The 23742-nt window shown below is 45.4% G+C and overlaps 2 protein-coding genes across 2 annotated transcripts in view; both read right to left on the bottom strand.

Moving 5' to 3' along the window:
- The window catches only part of ino80db (INO80 complex subunit Db), a 113672-nt gene extending 96135 nt beyond the window's left edge, over positions 1 to 17537 (bottom strand). Inside the window, exons 1-2 of the mRNA XM_078228922.1 lie at positions 17436 to 17537; positions 325 to 571 (exon numbers count right to left, since the gene is read on the bottom strand). Of these exons, the coding sequence (XP_078085048.1) occupies positions 325 to 542 (218 nt within the window). The 5' untranslated portion in view covers positions 543 to 571; positions 17436 to 17537. The remainder of the gene's footprint in view (positions 1 to 324; positions 572 to 17435) is intronic.
- Positions 17538 to 20330: 2793 nt separating this feature from the next.
- Positions 20331 to 23742, bottom strand: part of LOC144503984 (Krueppel-like factor 7) — a 73014-nt gene continuing 69602 nt past the window's right edge. The window contains exon 5 of the mRNA XM_078229134.1: positions 20331 to 20499. Within this exon, the coding sequence (XP_078085260.1) occupies positions 20331 to 20499 (169 nt within the window). The remainder of the gene's footprint in view (positions 20500 to 23742) is intronic.

Here is a 23742-nt window from a genome sequence, read left to right as displayed (position 1 = left end):
CGCAGATCACACAGCAGTAGTTCTCTGTTACCAATAATTACACACACCAGCATGTAACTAAAAAAGTCAGATTCTATCCACTCAACCCTTTTTTAGAAATCATTTTTCAACATCGATTCAATGTGGTCTGAGAAAGCGGGACCGCCACGGGACCGTCACCTTTACACGCTGCCCAATATTACCTCCTGCTGGTTTGCACAGGAAGTAAAATTGTGCGCAGGTGAAAGCTGCGTTGTGCTGAATTTCATCATTTTCAGAGGTTGGGTATGGTTGAAGTTACTCTCTCCCGCTTTTCCACAATTTGAAAAAAAGAGGTAGACTTGCCTTCGATCTTCAGATTTCGGGATAGGGTTCGTGCACCGCTGGCTGTTGTACTTGGCTACAAATTCACATTGCTTGAAAGGGGCAGTTTTGTCCTCCAGAACGTGGCGGATGCAGAATGCGTAGCCGTTGAGCCGGCGCTGTTTGCAGAGCTTGGGACTGTAGGAGCACAGTGGCTTGTTATCGACCTCTGAGAAGTGTATGTGTTTGCCTTCATACATCACGTGATTCTTCTCCTTGTGAACATTAGCTACAGAGAGAAAGGGCAGAGCGTCAGGTGCAAGCTATGGCTGAGAGAAGGCAACTATGGGGCAATAACAGCACTGGTCAGTGTGAACAGAGGGGGGCATAATGCATTCCCACCCCTGCTTGTTCTCCTATGGCATCGACAGCCCTTGACGAGCTCACCGAAATGTTATTTGGATGCAAAGCTTTGTGGGCTAGTCTGCCAAGGAGGGAATCTCAAATTAATCTGGCCCTCTCCTTGCCCGACATCTGCACTGATGCAGCTTTAAGCAGGTATCCTAGAATGGCAGGAAACTTGAGTCTTTTTTTCACTCTTTGTTAGCCAGCTATACATGGCTCAGTGGGTAACACACTCACATGAGTCAGAAGGTTCAGGACTTGGAGCACAAAATCCAGGCAACTCTCCAGCGAGCCAGTGTAGCATTGTTAGACTAGAATGTTAACCAAAGCTCCACCTGCCCTCTTAGGTAGAAGCAAAAGATCCCATGGCACTATTTTGGAGAAGAGCAGGGGATGGCTCAGATAGTACTTCTCTCTCAACCAACCTCTAAAATTTAGATGATCTGGGATTTGTGGGGTCTTGCTATACACAAACCGCTTCCTCCATCACAACAGTGATGACACTTCAAAAGTACTTCATTTACTGTAAAATACTTTGGAGTGGGCCTGTTGGGGGCCTCACCAAGTATCCTGCCCGAGATTAGGACAGAGGACATTCTCAGTGCGATACTGGAAGGCACTTTCATCCAGCAGACTAGTCAGGAACTCCAGCTCAATCCAGAGTTAACATCAGTTTTCCCACCATCCCTTGCTTTCAAGAACATAAATTGAAAAGTATGGTGCAGCAATATTTTGAAGGGGGAAGGGAGGACTCAAAGTTTCATAGAATCCCTACAATGCAGGAGAGGCCGTTCAGCCCATCAAGTCTGCACCGAATCTCTCACAGCATCTTGCCCACGCGCCCTCCCCTGCAACCTGACACATTCAGATCTTGGGACACTAATGGACAATTTAACATGGCCGATCCAGCTAATTTGCACATTTTTGGACTGTGGGAAGAAACCGGAGCACCCGGAGGAAACTCACGCAGACACGGGGAGAATGTGCAAACTCCACACAGTCACCACAGGCCGGAAATGAACTCAGGTTCCTGGCGCTGTGAGGCAGCCATGCTAACCACTGTGCCACCCTCAGTCTCAGTCAGATTGTTTGAATTTTTACAGTTTCAAAATGAAACGCACACAATGTTGAGACACTATACAGTTCGGCAATTTAGTGCCTGCATCAGACTCCCAGGTCAAGTTTATCACAGTTAGATATAGATTCAAGCTTGTTCAACTTGACCCGAGCAATGGACTTCAGTCCCCACCATCAAGGAGCATCTTCCACTGAACTTGGACACACACATAGGGCTTCCTACCTCAGCTACATTCATTAATGCAACTCAACTGAGCTCGGAAGAGCATTCCATGGGGTGCCTCATCAGATATTCATTCCGTGCTGGAGAGCCGCAGAACTAATTTTTTTAAAAGTTTAATTTATTTATTAGTCACAAGTAGACTTACATTAACACTGCAATGAGGTTACTGTGAAAATCCCCTAGTCGCCACACTCTGGCACCTGTTCGGGTACACTGAGGGAGAATTTAGCACGGCCAATGCACCTAACCAGGGAAGTAGACAGAGTTTTAAACTAAATGGTGGGGGCAAAGCATCAAATTTGGGAAGATGCGGTAAACCAAAGAGTAAAGATAAGGTGAGACAAAGGTATTAATACAGAAAATGGTAAACAGACCATGGCAACAGAGTACAAATCGAAGAGCAAATTAACAGATAAGGATAGACATGATGAAAATAATAGAAAGGGGAAAACTAAAGGCTCTGTATCCAAACACATGCAGCATTCAAAACAAGAGGCAAACTAATAATGCAAATAGAAATTAATAAGTACAATCTGATAACCATTATAGAGACATGGCTACAGAACGATATAGACTGGGACCTGAACATTGATGGGTGAGACACATTTAGGAAGGACCAGAAGTTGGGAAAGGTGGAGAGGTGACTCTGTTAAATTAATGAGAGCAGTAGCGCATTAGAAAGGGATGACGTAAAGTTCAGGAAACCAGAATGTAGAAGCACTTTGGGTTGAGGGGAAAAATGATAAGGGCAAGTCACTTGTGAAGTGGTGTACACCTGTAACTATACAGTGGGACAAGGTATAAAGAGAGAGATAATAGGAGTTTGTCAGCGATAATTATTGGGATTTTAATCTACATATGGAGACTGGGAAAATCGGGGCGGGTGAAGGTAGCGTAAATGAGGAGTTCATTGAACACTTCGGAAAGTTTCGTAGAACAGTACGTTCTGGAGCCAAATGGGTCTTTTTCTGGTTGACTTGTCTAAATGGTGAAAGACTGCAGAACTCCAAGATTCAGAAGGATCTGGGTATCCTAGTGCGCAATCACAAAATGTTAGTAAGTAATTAGGAAACTTGAGAATGTTATTATTTATTGCAAGAGGAACCGAATACCAACGTCAGGAGGTTATGCTGCAGTTGAACAAGGCAGTGGTGAGACCACATCTGGAGTGCTGTGTACAGTACTGCTCTCCTGATTTAAAGAAAGGTGCAAGTGCGTTAGAAACAGTTCAGAGGTTTGCTAGACAAATATCAGGAAGGGGCAGGTTGTCTGACGATAAAAGGTTGGAGAGGTTCGGCTAGTATCCACTGGAATTCAGAAGAGCAAGAGGTGACTTGATTGAAACCTTTAAGATCCTGAGAATTCTTGACAGGTAGACGTGGAGAGGTTGTTTGCTTGTGGGAAAGTCTAGAACCGGGGGTCACTATTTAAAAATACTAGGTTGCTCATTTCAGACAGAGGAGGAGGAGAATTTTTGCTCAGAGTCTTTGGAACTCTCTTCCTCAAAAGGCAGTGGAAGCAGAATCTTTGAATATTTTTAAGGCAGAGCTAGATAGATTCTTGATTAACAGGGGGGTGGAAGGTTATCAGAGGTAGGCAGCGATGTGGGGTTGAGGTTTCAATCAGATCAGCCATGATCTTACTGAATGGTGGAGCAGGCTCCAGTGGCCTATTTCTGCTCCTAATTCGTACATTCATATTCATTCAAATTAACACTCACCAGCAAAACATTTCAGGAAGCAATTCATTGCAAGCAGCCCTTTTGAGATATGTTGGTGCGATAAAGTATAATATAAATGCATCCTTTGTGTCGGCACAAGAGGATAGTAGATTACACAGCAAGCAGCACCTCAGGTTTTGCATAAATGTGAACAATTTCAATAGAAAATAGTTTTAAATTACATAAACACACTTGTGCTACAATCCACTGGCAGGGATTAAACCCAGTAAGAAGTCTCACAACACCAGGTTAAAGTCCAACAGGTTTATTTGGTAGCAAATACCATAAGCTTTCGGAGCACTGCTCCTTCGTCAGATGGAGTGGAAATGTGCTCTCAAACAGGGCAAACAGACAAAATCAAGTTGCAGAATACTGATTAGAATGCGAATCCTACAGCCAGTATTCTGCAACTTGATTTTGTCTGTTTGCACTGTTTGAGAGCACATTTCCACTCCATCTGATGAAGGAGCAGTGCTCCGAAAGCTTATGGTATTTGCTACCAAATAAACTTGTTGGACTTTAACCTGGTGTTGTGAGACTTCTTACTGTGTTCACCCCAGTCCAACACCGGCATCTCCACAAAGGGATTAAACCAACAACTTTGGTGCAATATACTATGTGCATACAGACTATCCGCATATTGTATACTACAAAACTATCCCACTATGTATTCATCGCGCATCCAGGTCTGCTTTTTGAAGTATTTTGCCATTAACTTGCCCTTTGTATGCTGCTGTGAGTGTAGCTCCCCTTTCCTTTAGCTTTGTGTGCACACACCCCATATACTACTCAACATGTGGAAAGCCCTATATTTATCTAGACAAATAGCCACACACGCATACGTGTAGGTGGCATGGTGGTTAGCACTGCTGCCTCACAGCATCAGGGACCCAGGTTTGATTCCCAACTTGGGTAACTGCCTGTGCGGAGTCTGCACGTTCTCCCCGTGTCTGCAGGGGTTTCCTCCGGGTACTCTGGTTTCCTGAAAGACGTGCTGGTTAGGTGCATTTGCCATGCTAAATTCTCCCTCGGTGCACCCGAACAGGAGCCAGTGTGTGGCGACTAGGGGATTTTCACAGTAACTTCATTGCCATGTTAATGTAAGCCTACTTGTGACACTAATAGATAAACATGCATTCTTCTATCTGTGGCAATACCACACCACATACTAATTACTTATTCATCACATATCTAGCCGCACTTTTTAGTTTAAGTATTTTGCCATCAACCTTGCTCTTTGTAAGCTTCTGGGAGTGCAGCTCCCCTTTCCTGGTTTCACACGTTGGTCCCCTCGGCAGCCCAATCAATCATCGTGAAATCATGGGCACTGTCATTGCAACAGATAACAACAGTGAACATATAATCACGACTACCAGTTTTGGATGCAGACAACCTAATGACCCGACTGGAGTATGAGCAACGGCATTCACTCTAGAGTCCAGTCAATATCTGTCCTTCAATCAACTTCACCAAAACACAGGTAACCTCATCATTATCCTACTGCTGTTCGTGGGAACTTGGCCTGTGCAGATTGGCCAGCACATCACCTCCAGTGCAACAGCAACAACACAAAGTATTTCCTTACCTGCACATTACTTGTGCAAGGCCAGGAGTAAATACAAAGGAACAGGAGGCCATTCAGCCCTTTGAATCTGCTCTTCCATTCAATAAGATCATGGTTGAACCAGGTGGTCATCTCAATTCTCCTGCACTCCCTCGTCTATCAAAATCTATCTAACTCAATGCAAGTTATTTCTTTCCAAATGCTTTGCTTTGTTTTATTCATTTGTGGGACATGGGCGTTGCGGCCTGGCCAGCATTTATTGCCCTTCCTTTCCTTCCCTTGGAGGGCAGTTGAGAGTCAACCACATTGCTGTGGCTCTGGAGTCACATGTAGGCCAGACCAGGTAAGGACAGCAGATTTCCTTCCCTAAAGGACATTACTGAACAAAATGGGTTTTTCCAACAATCGACAATGGTTTCATGGTCATCAGTAGATTCTTAATTCCAAATTTTTTTAATTAAATTCAAATTCCACCATCTGCCGTGGCGGGATTCGAACCCGGGTCCCCAGAACACTAGCTGAGTTTCTGGATTAATAGTCTAGCAATAATACCTCAAGCCATTTCCTTTCCTTTTTGTTAAAAAGAAACCTTGTGCTATACACTTAGGACATCATTTCAAATTGTTTGCATGACAACCATCAGCAAGGACAAGCCTGTAAGCATAACTAGTTTATTTGTTACAAGTAGGCTTACATTAACACTGCAATGAAGTTATTGTGAAAATCCCCTAGTCGCCACACTCTGGCACATGTTCGGGTACACTGAGGGAGAATTTAGCACGGCCAATCCACCTAACCAGCACGTCTTTCACACCGTCGAAGGAAACCCACGCAGACACGGGGAGAACGTGCAGACTCCGCAAACAGTGACCCAGGCCGGGAATCGAACCCGGGTCCCTGGCGCTTTTAGGCAGCAGTGCTAACCACTGTGCCACCGTGCTACTTGTGTTGTACAGCTTTGCTGGTTGTTCTCCTAGGAGCAAGTGGATATAGAGCAACATGTTCACTTACATTCTTACCAAAATCCTTATGGAGAACTAAGCTAACTGCAACACAAGTGGGTTAAAATCTTACACCAGGCCTTAGGGACTGTAGTGGCAACTCAGTGTAAACCCCTTTCAGATGGCTGCTGTTAAATAGCACCCAAGATAGATCTGAACCTTTAAAAATTAGCTTCAGGGAAATGTGAACATTTAGGGCAGTGGTTCCCAAACTTTTTTCACTGGGCCGCACTTTCGGAATAAAAATTTGCTCGCGCCACAACAATTTTTTTATTAGAATCATAGAAACCCTACAGTGCAGAAAGAGGCCATCTGGCCCATCGAGTCTGCACCGACCAGTCCCACCCAGGCCCTAGCCCCATATCCCTACACATTTACCCACTAATCCCTCTAACCTACGCATCTCAGGACACTAAGGGGCAATTTTAGCATGGCCAATCAACCTAACCCGCACATCTTTGGACTGTGGGAGGAAACCGGAGCACCCGGAGAAAACCCACGCAGATACGAGGAGAATGTGCAAACTCCACACAGACAGTGACCCAAGCCGGGAATCGAACCCAGGTCCCTGGAGCCGTGAAGCAGCAGTGCTAACCACTGTGCCACCCTTATTGATAAGAAATACATTCAAAAACAAAAAAAACCCAACTCCAAGCAGTGCTTAATTCATAACATAGAACACAACTACTTTATAATATCATGGGACATCCAGAAAGTATAAAACAATGCTTGTTTAAACCATGTTTAAATGTTTCTTTGATTGTCCTTGAATCTTCCTGCCACACTTGCCATCCTCTCTCGCCGCACCAGTGTGGCGCACCGCACCCTTTGGGAACTACTGATTTAGGATAATGCTGCTCCAAAGTTATTAATTCCACTTTGGAAGCATAAAGGTGATAATTCAGCTATTGAGAGTAACGGGACAGTTATTATGCTGTAGTTTCTCCATAATAACAGCCACTCAACATGTGCACACATTTAACAGTCGCAGGATGAAGTTCAATTCACAATCTAATAAAAATTATACTCGAAATGTGATTAAAGACCTATTTTTCAAACAGTTACTGAGGTTTAATAGCACTTGATGATAACACGGCAATGATTTAATCTCAGATGCAGAGATCTACTCAAATAAGCGGTGTCATCTATTAAACTGCAGTGGTTATCCCCCCCAACTCTAGGCTTGTTATTTAATAGGTTAATGTAGGCAAGATATTGGAATGCTGTGAATTTACCCAGTGGTACAAGTCTGATACCCACTGCCCTCCTTATCTTACTGTCATCCCAACCAAATGATAGCCACAGTACAAGAATGAGTAAACTTGTCATTATATAGCACTTTTAACAACCTCAGCACATTTCAAAGTGCTCTACAGTCAATGACACACTATAGAAGTGCAGTCACTGCTGTAATACCGCACACATGACAGCCTATTTATCCCTCCCACAAACAGCTATATGATAATGATCAGATTATGTGGTTTAGTGATGCTGCTTGAGGAATTAATATTGGCCAGAATTAATATTGGCCCTTAGGGTGGCACAGTGGTTGGCACTGCTACCTCACAGCGCCAGGGACCCGGGTTCGATTCCCAGCTTGGGTCACTGTGAAGTTTGCACATTCTCCCAGTGTCTGCTCCCGTTTCCTCCCACAGTCCAAAGATGTGCAGGTTAGGTTGATTTGGCCATGCTATATTGCCTCTTAGTGTCAGGGGGACTAGCAGGGTAAATGCATGGCGTAATGGGGTTAGGGCCTGGGTGGGATTGTGGTCGGTGCAGACTCGATGGGCCGAATGGCCTCTTTCTGCACTGTAGGATTCTATGATATTCTGTGAGAACACAGCGGTTAACTGCCCTGCTCCGCAGTGGTGCCACAGGATTTTTTATGTCCACCTGAAAGGTCAGGCGAAGGCACAGTTTAGCTTTTGCATCGGAAAGACGGCACCACCGATGGCGCTGAGAGTTTTATCCACAGGGGCTTGTGGCTGAGGAAGAAAACCAAGGGGAAAATATTTTGTTTCCATGCAATAAAACAGATGAATTTGCTTCTGAGCAAGCATGCAATGGGGCGAGGGAAGGGTTCCCTTTCCTTTGGTTTATACCTAACTAACACGAGAATCCCTCCTGCTTCGATGTTCCTTCTCCCAGCACGTTGCTGAAGGACTGTTCTAAAGGCTCCCTTCACCCTCCAGTACCTTAACCAATTGGCTTCTCACTCTTCATGGGCCTCAGCAGTGAGTACTACTGAAATGCCAGCACAACCGTTTGCTCATCACACACTCACCTTCCAGCAAGGGTCAACGGATAGTGATCAGGAGACGGAAATCTGATCTTGGTCTGTCTGGATCAGGTTATAATTAAATAACTGAGCCCACAGGGAAGGGTGCCAATGCCACCACTATGTACAGTCAAGCTTGCAATTCACCTCCCCATTTTAATGAGTGAGATCTGCTCTATTCCAGAGTCCATAAAGGATATAAACAGAGAGAGAATCTTTACACTGAGCAGCAGCATGGTGTCACAGTGGTTAGCACTGCTGCCTCACAGCGCCAGGGATTCAATTCTGGCCTCAGGTCACTGTCGGTGTGGAGTTTGCAAGTTCTTCCTGTGTCTGTGTGGGTTTCCTCCCACACTCCAAAGATGTGCGGGTTAGGTTGATCGGCCATGCTAAAGCGCCCCTTAGTGTCAGGGGAATTACCAGGGTAAACATGAAGGGTTACGGGAATAGGGCCTGGGTGGGATTGTGGTCGGTACAGACTTGACGGCCTCCTGTACTGTAGGGATTCTATGATTCTTTCATAGGCAGTTACAGATTACAAGCAAGCATCTCCTAATCCAACAACTACAGTTTAAATCGGTGTCTAAGCAGACAATCCAACTGAACATCCAGTTAATGCTCACCACCTGCCCAAAATTAAACACAATTAATTCAAAATTGACACGTCTACGAGAAATCAACCTAAACTCCCCACATGCTGTGCCAACCCTATGGTAACACCACTCACATTTGCCTAGTTATGATTTTTCTTTTGTTCCTCAAGTTTATCTTATCCACAAGACCATCTCCAGTTCCTCAAATACAGTCACACTAACCGGCTAACATTCAACTTCCCGATAGTCCTCTGTGCTCGCTGACATTTTAAATGGCTCCCTCTTTAGGTACAACTCTCCTCCTTTCCATTTGATTTATTGCCTCAAAAACCTCAAACACTCTATCCTCACAACCCACTGTCCCAGCTCCAACCTGTCCTTCCTTTCCAAATCCCAAGAACATGCTTTCACCTCCCGAATCCATGCTCCTCATTCCCGCAACTCCGATCGGCTTGTACCCACACTCCTTGGACTGCAGCAGCTCAAGTAAGAAGTCTCACAACATCAGGTTAGAAGGAGCAGTGCACCGAAAGCCCGTGATTCCAAATAAACTGCTGGGACTTTAACCTGATGTTGAGAGACTTCTTACTGTGCCCACCCCAGTCCAACGCCAGCATCGCCACCTGCAGCAGCTAAAGGCAGTGGATCTGCAGAACCTTTGCAGGGCAATTTTTTAAAATATTCATTCGCAGGATGTGGGCATCACTGGCTTGACCAGCATTTATTACCCATTCCTCACTGCCCTCGACAGGTGGTGAGCTGCTTTCTAGAATCGCTGAAGTCCGGGTGATGTAGATACACCCACAGTTCTATTAGGGGGAGAGTTCCAGGATTTTGACCCAATGATAGCGAAGGAACAATGATATATCTCCAAGTCAGAATGGTGAGTGATTTGGAGGGAAACTTGCATGTGATGGTGTTTCCATGTCCTTGTCTTTCCAGGTGGTCGAAGTCATGGGCTTGGAAGGTGCAGTTTATAGAGGAACCTTGGTGAGTTCTGCAGAGCACCTTGTAGCTGGTATACACTGCTGCTACTGTTCATCAGTGGTGCTGTTGGAAGTGAAAGTTTGTGGAAGGAGGAGTGCCAATCAAGTGGGCCACCCTTTCCAGAATATCAGCCTGAGCCCACCCGCTGCTCAATATCACTTCATGCCAACTCACCTGGTTGGCCTCTCAATGTCCAGGATCCATACACTCCAGCCCGCCCAAACTCTACTACCTGCATCCTACTCTCTTTAGTCCTGCTAACCCCCATCATACACGTCCCCCATCGCTCAATTTAGAATTCCCTCCCTCACATTTGGCGGCATGGCGGCACAGTGGTTAGCACTGCTGTTTCACAGCGCCAGGGACCCGGGTTCAATTCCGGCTTCGGGTCACTGTCTGTGTGGAGTTTGCACTTTCTCCCCATGCCTGCGGTGGTTTCCTCCGGGTGCTCTGGTTTCCTCCCACACTCCAAAGATGTGCAAGTTAGGTTGATTGGTCATGCTAAATTGACCCAAGTGACTAGCAGTGCTAATGTGTGGGGTTACGGGAATAGGGCCTGGTTGGGATTGTGGACGGTACGGGCTCGATGAGCCGAATGCCCTCCTTGTATACTGTGGTGATTCTATGATTTCTATTCTATGATTTAAACGGGGCCATGCCACTCCGTGTCTTTTTAATTCCTACATACCCAACAACCTCTCTCCAGACTTCACGGAGACACGACTTTCCTTTCTTCTGCATCCTCCTCTCCCTTTGTCGCATCGTTTTTGGCCACGCACTCAGCTCACAAAGCCACCTAAAGTGCTTCTAAATTCTCTCCCTCGATCTCTCCACATTTTTCTCTTTGTTTGAAAGCCCTCCTTAAAATCCATCTCTGACTGTGTTTTCGATCACCCCCTCCTAATATTTCCTTATTTAGCTTGTTGCTCATATTTGTCTTTTACCTGTGACTTTGTGGGTGCCATATAAATCCAAGTTTGTATTTGATAGAGGGAGTCCTCCCAAAAACAGACAAGATGCCCCCTCTGCCCTTAAAAAAAAAAGTGTGCAAATTCAAAGGTCAGATACTATTTGGTGACAATTACGAGGACACATGCTGTCAGTAAATAGGCAGTGGTTCGCACGGCTGCCTCACAGCTCCAGGGACCCGGGTTCAATTCTGGCCTCGGGTCACTGTGAGGAGTTTGCACGTTCTCCCCATATCTGCGTGGGTTTCCTCCGGGTGCTCCGGTTTCCTCCCACAGTCCAAAGATATGCAGGTTAGGTTGATTGGCCATGCTAAATTGACCCTAGTGTCAGGGGGATTAGCAGGGTAAATGTGCGGGGTTACGGGAATAGGGCCTGGGTGGGATTGTGGTCGGTGCAGACTCGATGGGCTGAATGGCCTCCTTCTGCACGGTAGGAATTCTCTGATTCTATGTGGACAGATGTAAATTTGACTGAGGGAGTAAATATTAATCACATCACTGCAGGAGCTGACTCATGGCTGCCACAGAGCCCTGTGTCATGACAGAGACATACACACACACATTGCTGCGCTGACAGGATTGCTGCAGTGTCCTGTGGTTAATGACAGCCTCTACGATGTCAATTCACCTGCCCCAACATATCAAACTCAGCGGCTTCAACCAGTCAGTTCTCTTGCCGTTGGCACCGCTGTTTAAGTAAAAAAAAAATCAGGTTGAAAAGGAAGTCACGTCGATACAAGGAAACTTCTAACGGAATGATGCTGAAGACAGTCCATGATGGCAGCACTAAGTCATTCTTCTGCCAGCTGTGTCTCTCTCAGCTGTGGTTCTGTGGTAGCATCCTCGTTTCTGAACCAGAAGGTTGAGAGTTCAAGTCCCACCACAGAGACTGGAGTACAAAGCCTACGCTTTTTTAAAAATGTATTCAGGGGATGTGGTTGTCACTGGCAAGCTCAGTATTTAATACTTGTCTTCACCAAATGGATTTCACAGGGCGATTAAGAGTTAACTACTTTGTTGTGGTGTCACAGAGGCCAGATTATGTAAAAGGGGCAGATTTCCTTCTCTAAATAACACTGGTGAATTAGTTGGGTTTTTATTATGACAATCAGACAGGTACACAGTCATAAGACTTATTAGGAGAAGGCCATTCAGCCCTTCAGTCTGCTCCACCCTTCAAGAAGATCACAGCAACTTCCTTGACTACCAAAAGTCTGTCTAACTCTATCTTTGAATAGATTCAATGACCCGTGTCCACTACTTCCTGGGAAAGATAATTACACATACTAATGACCCTTGCAGAGAAAATAATTCTCACCTCTATCTTAAAACTCGAGACTTCTTATTCTTAAACGGTGTCCCCTGGTTCACATCTCTCCCACAAGTGTAAAAATCCTCCCGATATCTACCCTACGAAATTCCCTCAGGAACCTGCATGTTTGGGGAGGCGATGGCCTAGTGGTATTATCGCTAGATACTCAGATAATCCAGAAACTCAGCTAATGTTCTGGGGACACAGGTTCAAATCCCATCTTGGCAAATGGTGGAATTTGAATTTTTTTTCAAATCTGGAATTGAGAATCCACTGATAATCATGAAACCATCGTCGGAAAAACCCATCTGGTTCACTTATGTCCTTTGGGGAAGGAAATCTGCCGTCCTTACCCGGTCTGGCCTACACGTGACTCCAGAGTTACACGAATGTGGTTGACTTTCAGCTGCCCTCGGGCAACTAGGGATGGGCAATGAATGTTGGCCCAGCCAGCAACACCCATGTCCCATGAATGAAAAAAAATGTTTCTACAAAATCACCTCCCACTCCTCTAAATCCCAATAGGCCCAACCTGTCCAAGCTTTCATAACATAAGCCTCTCAGTCACAGGAATGAGTCAAGTGAACCTTCTCTTGCACTTAAGTTTTTTCACATAAGGAGACCAAAACAGTACAGTGATCCAGATATGATCTCACCAACGGTCCTGTACATTAATTGAGCTTTTTAATTCCAGATTCATTTAATTAACTGAACTGAAACTCTCCAGCTGCAGTGGTGGGGTTTAAATTCTAATATCCAGTTCATTAGTCCAGGCCTCTGGATTACCAGCCCAGTAATATAACCATGATAGTACTGTTCTCAAGTAGCTGACCATCAGGAGTGAGAGTCAGTGGCAAGGCCACAGTTTATTGTCCATCCCTATAATTTGAGGGGGCTAGTTAGGCTAGCTCAGAATCAGCCACACTGGTGTAGGACTCGAGTCACATATGAGTCAGATTTGATTCGGAAGTTTAGTTTCCTTGCCAAAACAAAGTGAAATTAAGAGGCTGCCTGCCAGACGAGTATAATTCAGGCTTTACATGTGAAGAGGATCACTTTCCTCTAGTGTTGCTACTAATGTTAATTTATTAGTGTCACAAGTAGGCTTACATTAACACTGCAACAAAGCTATTGTGAAAATCCCATAGTTGGCACACTCCGGTGCCTGTTCAAGTACACTGAGGGAAAATTTATCATGGCCAATGCACCTGACCAGCATGTCTTTTGGACTGTGGGAGGAAACCAGAGCACCCGGAGGAAACCCACGCAGACATGGGGCGAACGTACAGACTCCACACAAACAGTGACCCAAGCCGGGAATCAAACCTGGGTCCCTGGCACTGAGAGGCAGCAGTGCTAACCACTGTGCCACCTTGCTAACCACTGTGCCACCTTGCTTAGTGCTCCAACTTCGATGCAAATGATCAAAGAAACAGAATGTGAGCAGTTTCCGGTACTTGTGATATTCTTAACCAATTGCTTTCATTGCCACATTACAGATAAGCTGATACCATTCGCATGTTCCGCAACGCCAGTTTGGGAGAGAGAAGCCTACAATCTCAAACAATCGCTGCACATTTTTCACGGTTTATATGAATTGAGGACAATATCACACCATGCCGAAATCTCCGTGAAAGACAGTTGATTGAGAGCACAATTCCGTGAGATTAGCATCTTTTCCTGAAAATACTCAAATTAACTCTCAGAAAGATACAATGAAGCCGGCGAGCCTGGAGAGACTAACAGCAACAGGAAAGGGTCCCGGTGACTGCCTTTAATCCCCTCCAGTTCCTTTTAGGACATTGGCATTCTGACTTGTTCGCAGGTCAATGGGGAAAAGACTATTAAAAGCAGAGCTCTGAAATTCACTCCCCGAATCTCTCCACTTCCCTCTACAGCTTGACAATGCTACCAGCTTGACCAAGCTTTTGTTCACCTGTCTGATAACACTCCTGCAGAGCTGGTTGGGACATTTCACCAAGTTAAAGGACATAGTAAAATGGCACGCTGTTCTTGCTGAATAAAGATTATTCTTAAATACCGATTGTCACAGTACAGCGTTCTATCCATCCAGAAATACAAATTAGCCAGGTGCAATCTCAAAATAATATATACTGTGCATGATCTGGAGGAATGTTGGAAGAAAATAATGTTAACTGGCTAGCATAGCAGAACTGCTGGAGTGGGCTGAAGGAGGGCATTGGTTGCTGAAAACACAACATAACCTTCCCTGGGAAACCAAACAGAAGCCACTTGAGGCACCACGCCCACACAAATCTTATCCCCTCTGCCTGCGCTTCCCACTGGGTGTTGGAACTGGAAAAGTGCCCTGCTTGTGAACTCGGAGCTAATAACAGAATAAATGGCTGCAAACCTAGGAGGAAGACTGGATCAAATATCCCTCACTCTTCGAGCACTCTCGCAGCCTTTTTTAAATCCCTGGTCAGCACAAAGAGACACTTCCATTTGTACAAGGCTTTTTACTACCCAAACCATCTTACAACCAATCCAGTACTTTTGAAGTGTGGGGAACTTAGCTGCCAAGGTTGACACAGCAAGGTCCCACAAACAGCTGCGGGACAATGGTCAGTTAGTTAATCTGTGTGAATGCTATTGGTTGAGGGAAAAATATTGGCCAAAACACTGGAGAGAAATTCCCTGCTTTTGTCCAAAGCATCTTTTACATTCACCTGAGGGCAGACGTAGTTGAACACCTCACATATCCATCAACACAGCACTCCCTTGGTACTGTACTGGAGTGTCAGCCAAGATTTTGTGCTGAAGTCTCTGGAGCGAGACTTGAACCTACAGCCCTCTGGCTCGGAAGAGAGAATGCACCCGCTATGCCACAACTGATGCCACAGACCCGTACCAGAACCCAGATACCAACATCAGCGCCACTCTCACCCACCACCTATCCAGCCCTGACCTGGGGATCAAAGGGAACATCTGGGTGGCATAGTGGTTAGCACTGCTGCCTCTCAGCTCCAGGGACCCGGGTTCGATTCCCGGCTTGAGTCAGTGTGTGTGGAGTTTGTATTGTTCTCCCCGTGTCTGCGTGGGTTTCCTCCGGGTACTCCGGTTTCCTCCCACATTCTAAAGACGTGCGGGTTAGGTGCATTGGCCATGCTAAATTGCCCCTTAGTGTCCCAGGATGCGTAGGTTAGAGGGATTAGCAAGGTAAACATGTGGGGTTACGGGGATAAGGCTGAGATGGGATTGTTTTCGGTGTAGATTTGATGGGCTGAATGGCCTCCTTCTGCACTGTAGGGATTCTATGATTGAGAAAGACTGACTGTTCATTAAAACATCTTCAGTGTGAAAACCTCTTTCCCAATCATAAACTGTGGGCGGCACAGTGGCTAGCATAGCTGCCACACAGCGCCAGAGACCCAGGTTCGGCTTGGGTCATTGTCTGTGTGGAATTTGCGCGTTCTCCCCGTATCTGCATGGGTTTCCTCCGGGTGCTCCAGTTTCCTCCCACATTCTGAAAGATGTGCTGGTTGGGTGCATTGACTCGAACAGGCGCCGGACTGTGGTGACGAGGGGAATTTCACAATAACTTCATTGCAGTGTTAATGTAAGCCTTACTTGTGACTAATAAATAAACTTTAACTTTGATAATCCCCAAATAACATCCATGAAATTAAATACATAAACAAATTTAATTGGGAGAAATGTTTGGACTGTTGCAGAGATTTCATTGGACACCAGTGGGAAAGTGAAGTGAAATGACTGGCACTGGCGACACTCGTCTTACTGAAGGAACTAATAATTCAGCAAATGGGTCTTCATATCCCAGCATTTGAAAAATCAGGAAAGAAGAAAATGAAAAAGGGACACTCGCCTTATCAGAGGTGGCATAGATTACAAAAGCAGGGAAATCATGTTGGAATTATATAGAACTTTGGTGAGGACACTGTACTGTGTGCAGTTCTGGTCGCCACATTATAGGAAGGATGTGATTGCACTGGAGGGAGTGCAGAGAAGATTCACCAGGATGCTGCCTGGGATGGAACACTTAAGTTATGGAGAAAGGCTTGGGTTGTCTTCGTTGGAGCAGAGAAGACTGAGGGGCGACCCGATCGAGGTGTACGAGATTATGAGAGGCATGGACAGAGTGAATAAGGAGCAGCTGTTCCCCTTAGTTGTAAAATCAGTTACATGGAGACATACGTTCAAGGTGAGGGGTGGGAGGTTTAGGGGGATGCGAGGAAAAATTTTTTTTACCCAGAGGGTGGTGACGGTCTGGAATGCTCTGCCTGGGAGGGTGGTAGAGGCGGGTTGCCTCACATCCTTTAAAAAGTATCTGGATTGGCACCCTGCACATTATAACATTCAAGGCTATGGACCAAATGCTGGAAATGGGATTAGGTGGGAGTTCAGGTGTTTCTCGTATGTCAGTACAGACTTGATGGGCCGAAGGGCCTCTTTCTGCACTGTTCTAAATAATTGCTATTGGTAAAAGTAATCCTTAAGTTATTGGATGTGATAAATATCCAATTGATTCACTAATGCCCTTTAGGTAAAGAAACCCAGAGTCCTTATGCTGTCAGGTCTATACATGCCTCCAGTGCCACGCTGGAGTGGTTGATTCTCAACTGCCCTCTGAGGGTGATCATCAAGCCATTCAGACGTCCGATTCATTCTCAGGGCAACTCTGGGTGGGCAGTAAATATAAGGCTGGCCCCACATGCCAACAAAAAACACATCTGTGAAAACTTATCCCCATTTATCAAGGGAGATCCCAGCCACAATCTCGTGAAATGCATTAACTGCACAGGCAGACAATACTGTTGTGGAACTTCTCCTTCAGCATACACAAAGCTAAATGACCACTTTCAAAGGGAGCAGCTTCAAAATACGAAAGGCCTCAAAACAATTCTAAAAGATCCAATCCGGTAACTAATATGTAGACAGTACCATCGGTGAATGCATCTGCATCTGCAGCCCTACCCAGAACCCAGGCAGGATGCACCACTCTACCAACAACACAGCCTCCAGGAATATCCAAGATTGCAATACCTGACCCACAAAGTGTGCACTAGTTGAAATAAACTTGTAACATCCTCTGTCGCGCCATGTTTTCTTCGAAAGCACCTCCCAAAGCCGTAACCTCTACCACCTAGAAGAACAAGGAGCACAGGTACAACATCACTATACATTCTTATAGTCGCACCTTTCAGTCGAGCTCACTGGATATCGATTGGGAAGGAGGACATGAGACAATTTTCCCCTGGGGACATGGAGGTTGGTGACAGTAAGGCTGGCTCAGAAGAAGCCAAGGCAGTTAATCTGGTCAGATCTCGGTTAGATAGAAGCAGTGAGGAAACCAAGCTTGTATCTGCACACCGACACCCAGGGCCCTCTGCTCTTGCACCCTCTTTAGAATTGTACCCAGTTTTTGAATCATCTCTCTTTGTTCTTCATACCAAATTGCATCCCTCCCCCACACTTCTCCGCATTGAACTTCATCTGCCACCTGTCTGTTCATTCCACCAACTTGTCTACTGGCAGACTCGTCAGAAAATTGAACGCTCATGAGTAACAAGGCCAAGTGGCAAGTTAGGTTCAAAACTGGTTGAGTGGCAGAAAGCAAAGAGTAAAGATTAACAAATATTTTTGTGACTACATGGCTGTTTTCAGTGGGGCTCCGCAGAACTCAGCACTAGATCCCCTGCATTAAATATCAATGGTTTAGATTTAAATGTAGGAGGCATGAATAAGAAGTTTTCAGATGATGATAAAATTGGCTGCGATTGATGCTGAGGAAGAAAGTTGTGGCCAGAAGGAAGATATCAAAGGATTAGTAAAGATGGGTAGAAAAGTGACAGCAAATCGAATTCAATTGGGGAGAGGTGTGAGGTAATGCATTATGGATACATAATGTTATAGTGTAGGGAAACAGAGGGATCTTCGAATGTATGTCTACACATCCCTGAATAGATAAGGTGGTCAGGATGACTTCCTGCCCTTTATTGGTCAATGCCTGGAATGCAAGATCAGGGGGTTATGCGAGAACTGCACAAAACACTAGTTAGGCCACAGCTAAAGTATTGTATACAGTTCTAGTCACCACACGAGGAGGATGTGACCACGTGAGAAACCATACAGAACTGATTCATGAAGATGTTGCCAGATTGAGAGAATTTTAGCTTGAGCAGTGGGATTGGGTGAGGTGGGGGTGGGGGGTTTTTAGCTTGAGCAGTGGGATTGGAGGCGGGGGGGGGGGGGGGTGTCATTATTTAGAAGTAATTGATGGAAGGACATTCAGAACAAATATTCTCAGCCAGAGGGTGTCAAGGCTTTGAATTCACAGCCTGAAAAGGTGACAGAGGGAGAAATCCTCATTACATTAAAAAAGCATTTAGATGTGCACTTGAGATGCCACAAACCACAGAAACGGAAGATAGGATTAGACCGGATAGCTCTTTTACAGCCAACATGGGCACAATAGGCCAAATAACCTCCTCCTGTGCTGTAAATCTACACATCTCATTCTCTGGTAATTCAACCTCATATCCAATTGCACCTTCAATGCTCATGACACATTTACCAACCATGCAGTCCCATGGGGTATGTATGTTTTTCTAAAAATACTCTTTGTAAATCTACTTTATTTCAATTTAAATTCATGCTCAAGGTTCAAGTAACAAGTTAACACTCCAGGTTTCATCTGCTGTTGGTGCACATCTATCACTGAAGACCACCCTCCATTATGCGGGGAGGCGGTGGCATAGTGGTATTGCCAGTGGATTAGTAATCCAGAGACCCAGGGAAAAGATCTGTGGATCCGGATTCAAATCCCACCACAGCAGATGGTGATATTTTGAATTCAATAAAAATCTGGAATTAAAAGTCTAATGATGACCATGAAACTATTGTCGTAAAAACCCTTCTAGTTCACTAATGTCCTTCGCCTGGTCTGGCCTCCATGTGACCCCAGACCCACTGGTTGGGGGTCACTGCGGTTGACTCAAATGCCCTCTGAAGTGGAGGACAGTTAGGGATGGGCAGTAAATGCTGGTCCAGCCAGCGACACTCACATCCCATAAATGAATAAATTTTAAAAATTACCTGCTGACTTCTCTGCACCTTTTCCAACTCATACACGTCCTATAAACTTTTACATGCTTCTCTAAATCGTCTCAATACAAACAGCTATTTCAAAAACTGCACCACACTACAAAGGGTTGTGAACGAATGTGATGTTTTGTTGTCACATGTATTGGGACAGTGAAAAGTATTGCTTCTTGCGCGCTATACAGACAAAGCATACCGTTAATAGTGTACATCGGGGGAGAAGAAAAGGAGAGGGTGCAGAATGTAGTGTTACACTCATAGCTAGGGTGTAGAGAGAGATCAACTTAATTTATTAGTCCATTCAAAAGTCTGACAGCAGCAGGGAAGAAGCTGTTCTTGAGTCGGTTGGTACGTGACCTCAGACTTTCGTATCTTTTTCCCGACGGAAGGTGGTGGAAGAGACTGTGTCCGGGGCACGTGGGGACCTCGATTATGCTGGCTGCTTTGCCGAGGCAGCAGAAAGTGTAGACAGTGTCAATGGATGGGAGGCTGGTTTGCATGATGGGTTGGGCTACATTCACGACCTTTTGTAGTTTCTTGTGGTCTTGGGCAGAGCAGGAGCCATACCAAGCTGCGATACAACCAGAAAGAATGCTTTCTATGGTGCACCTGTAAAAGTTGATGAGAGCTGACATGCCAAATTTCCTTAGTCTTCTGAGAAAGTAGAGGCATTGATGGACTTTCTAAAGTATACTGTCGACATGGGGGGACCAGGACAGGTACTTGGTGATCTGGACACCTAAAAGCTTGTAGGTTTCAACCATTTCTACTTTGTCTGATATTGTGCTGATCCAGTGGAGAAACACAGGTAATGGGAAAGAGATCAGCCTTCCTGCTTTAGGGTTGAATACAGTATCCAGCGAGTATCAGCTCGTGCACAAATATCGACCCATGGGGAAGTGGCCCACACTGCTCAAATTCCTCATACGTGGACCAGGATTGTGAACGCTGCTGGCAGCCCGAGTTTCCAATGCACCGCGTGGCTGTGCCAATGATGGCTTCTGAACTGGGAGGCACATTTCGGTCAGACTGAGCAAGGTTTCATTTTGTGAGCCAGTTTGAGTTTCTGAGAGTCAGCAGCTGCGTGGTCAGTTTACATGGATTTGAAATGAAATTCAACTTCTCAAACCTGCTGTGCTAGGGATTGAATTAACATTCTTTTGGATTATTTGTCCAGGCCTCCGGATTTTTAGTCCAGTAATTGAACCGCTACAGTGAAGGCGTTCTTTTTGATTAGGCCGGAGCATACACAGATTGCAGACAATAAAGAACGGTTTGGGAACACAGCATCAAACAGACCCCTCTCCCCAGCATTTATTAGAGCTATCAATTAAGGAACAGGAGCAGAACCGGACTATTGACTGGGAATCGATTTAGTGCAAATCGGTGGCTACTGCAGTAGACTAGTTTGGCTACTGCCTGAAAAAGGACATTTCATTTAACCCAATTCAGCTTCAAAGTTTATGTATTAGTGTCACAAGTGGGCTTACATTAACACTGCAATGGAGTTAGTGTGAAAATCCCCTAGTTACCACACTCCGGCGCCTGTTCGGGTACACCGAGGGAGAATTTAGCACAGCCAATGCACCCTAACCCGCACGTCTTTCGACTGTGGATGGAAACCGGAGCACCCGGAGGAACCCCACGCAGACACAGGGAGAACATGCAAACTCCACACCCGGGGGATCGAACTCAGGTCCCTGGCGCTGAGACAGCAGTGCTAACCACTGTGTCACCCTCATGAATTCATACCAAACATGTAGACGGGAGATCAGACAGCAGCTGGTTTTCAGAACGGAACCGTTCTGCCTCAAGAGCTATCAGAACACAATCTAAGTAAGTGACACCCCTTTACACAACATCATCATGGTGTGAGCTGCACATGTTTTCACAGTGCATTTACACAGCAACGTTTCGCCAAAACATCCCAATGTGCTTCACAGGAACATTAACAAACAACATTTGACACAGAGCGATACAGGATACATGAAGAATGATAATGAAGCTTGAAGAGGTAGATTTTAAGGAGCATATTAAAGGAGAGGTCAAAGGAGGGAAGGGGGTGCAGTAATTAAAATCAAGGAAACACAAGAAAAAAGAATAATGTAAAGGTCTCGGAATGACGTAGGACTGAAGGAAATTTGACGTAGGGAGGGAGATTTGGACAGAAGGTAGTGTGCATTTGATTAATAATGAACTGCATTTAGGTAGCACCTTTAACATCGTAAAACATCCCAAGGCTTTAGCAAATAAAATTTGAGACCGAGCCACAGGAGGAGACATTAAGTAGCTAAAAGCTTGATCAAAAAGGCACGTTTAAGGTGTACCTTAAAGAAAAGACAGACAGAAAGATGCCGAAATTTAGGGGTATAACAGGGCAGCCAAGAGTCAAGTAATTAAAAGTAGATGTGCTGCATTACAGAAAAGCTCTCCCGAGCCACCAATATTCTACAAGGGCCAATCCTTCACATGTGAACCTTGGCAAATTGTGATCCATACATTACACCGTTTTATTCATTTATGGGTTGTGGGCATCGCTGGCTGGGCCAGCATTTATTGCCCATCCCCCGAGGGCATTTTAAGAGTCAACCACATTGCTGTGGTTCTGGAATCACACATAGGCCAGACCAAGGACGGACGGCAGATTTCCTTCCCTAAAGGACATTAGTGAATCAGATGGGTTTTTCCGACAATCGACAATGGTTTCGTAGTCATCACCAATTTTTATTGAATTCAAATTTCACCATCTGCTGTGGTGGGATTCGAACCCGAGTCCCCCCAGAGCATGAACCTAGGTCTCTGGATTACTAATCCAGGGACAACACCACTATGCCACTGTCTCCCCTGTCAACACATTTTTAGCCCAACCTTCACTTCCTTCCCATCATCTGGTTATGGCGATTATTCAACTTGTATGGATTACTTGTCTACCTACGAGCCACACTTTCAGACTCCTCCATTTCTATCTAACCTGCTTCCCGTCCAAAATTTCCTCTTCTCCCACTGATGCCTGGAAAGATTTCAACCATTAATCACCCACCTCAGCTCACCCAACACAACGTTCATGCTTAGAGATATCTCAAAACTCCCCCTCGGCAAACAAGCGCTTCACAGCCAGACAGCTGGATCACACAATCAAACATTGTACCACTGACACTACAATGACAAAAGCACACCTGCCTGAGATCTATGACGCAATGCGTTGTCTAAAGAAAAATCCCAGAATTGAAACGACAATGAAAAACTCCAGTGAAGCATCAATATACCTTGGTTTTACCCGCTGTCCACCAACGATGTTAAGTGCTCACACTTCACAGGCACTGTGTTGGTGGATTATTTGTCCAAGAAATTAAGAACTTGCATTTCGACCTCAAAGTGCTTTAAGTACTTTTGAAATGTAGCTACTGCTGTAATGTAGGAAATGTAGTAACCAATTTACACACAGGAAGATTCCACAATGTTTGGGTGGCACAGCAGTTAGCATTGCTGCCTCACAGCACCAGGTGCCCAGGTTCAAGCTTTGGGCAAGTGTCTGTGTGGAGTTTGCACATTCTCCTCGTGTCTGAGAGAGTTTCCTCCAGGTGCTCCAGTTTCCTCCCACAGTCCAAAGATCTGCAGGTTGATTAGCTATGGTAAATGTGTGGGGTTACGGGGATAGGGCTTGGGTCAGATACTCGGTCAGAACGTTGGTGCAGACTCGATGGACCAAGTGGTCTCTTGCTGCACTGCAGGGAATCTATGATTAACAAACAGTGACCAGATCATTGATGAGGGATAAAAACATTGGCCAGGACATCCCAGGAGAACTTCGCCACTTTTATTTCGAAATAGCCCGAAGGAAACTTTTGTATGCCTGCCTGAGAAGGCAGGCATGGCCTCAGTTTAAGGTTTCCTCTGAAAAACAGCACCTGACAGTGCAGCACTCCCATTGTACTGGCACTAGGTGGTTTAGCATAGGTTGAATGTTCAGCTCTCTGCAGTGGGACTTGAACCCCACCCAGCCAAACCTTCTGGGGCAATGAAAAACAAGTGCTATCCACTGACTCAATCCCCAGCCTGCCTTCTGCAATGAAATCTTGGAAGCATCTTTGTAGCAGTCAGATCCTACAACTCAAACACCATTTCCAAAACAAACGCTGCCCTTCAAAACTTCAAATGATTTGGGTGGGGACGGCAATATAACGCTGCAACAAAATCATCTGCTCCAATGGGGCCTTCCATCCCAGAGTAACAGCACTGAGCAAGAGTG

This window comes from Mustelus asterias, chromosome 14 (genome assembly GCF_964213995.1).
Source record: "Mustelus asterias chromosome 14, sMusAst1.hap1.1, whole genome shotgun sequence".
In the NCBI taxonomy this organism is placed as follows: Eukaryota; Metazoa; Chordata; class Chondrichthyes; order Carcharhiniformes; family Triakidae; genus Mustelus; species Mustelus asterias.
The sequence above is the reverse complement of the archived record's forward strand: the minus strand, read 5'-3'. Positions and strand labels throughout refer to the sequence as shown.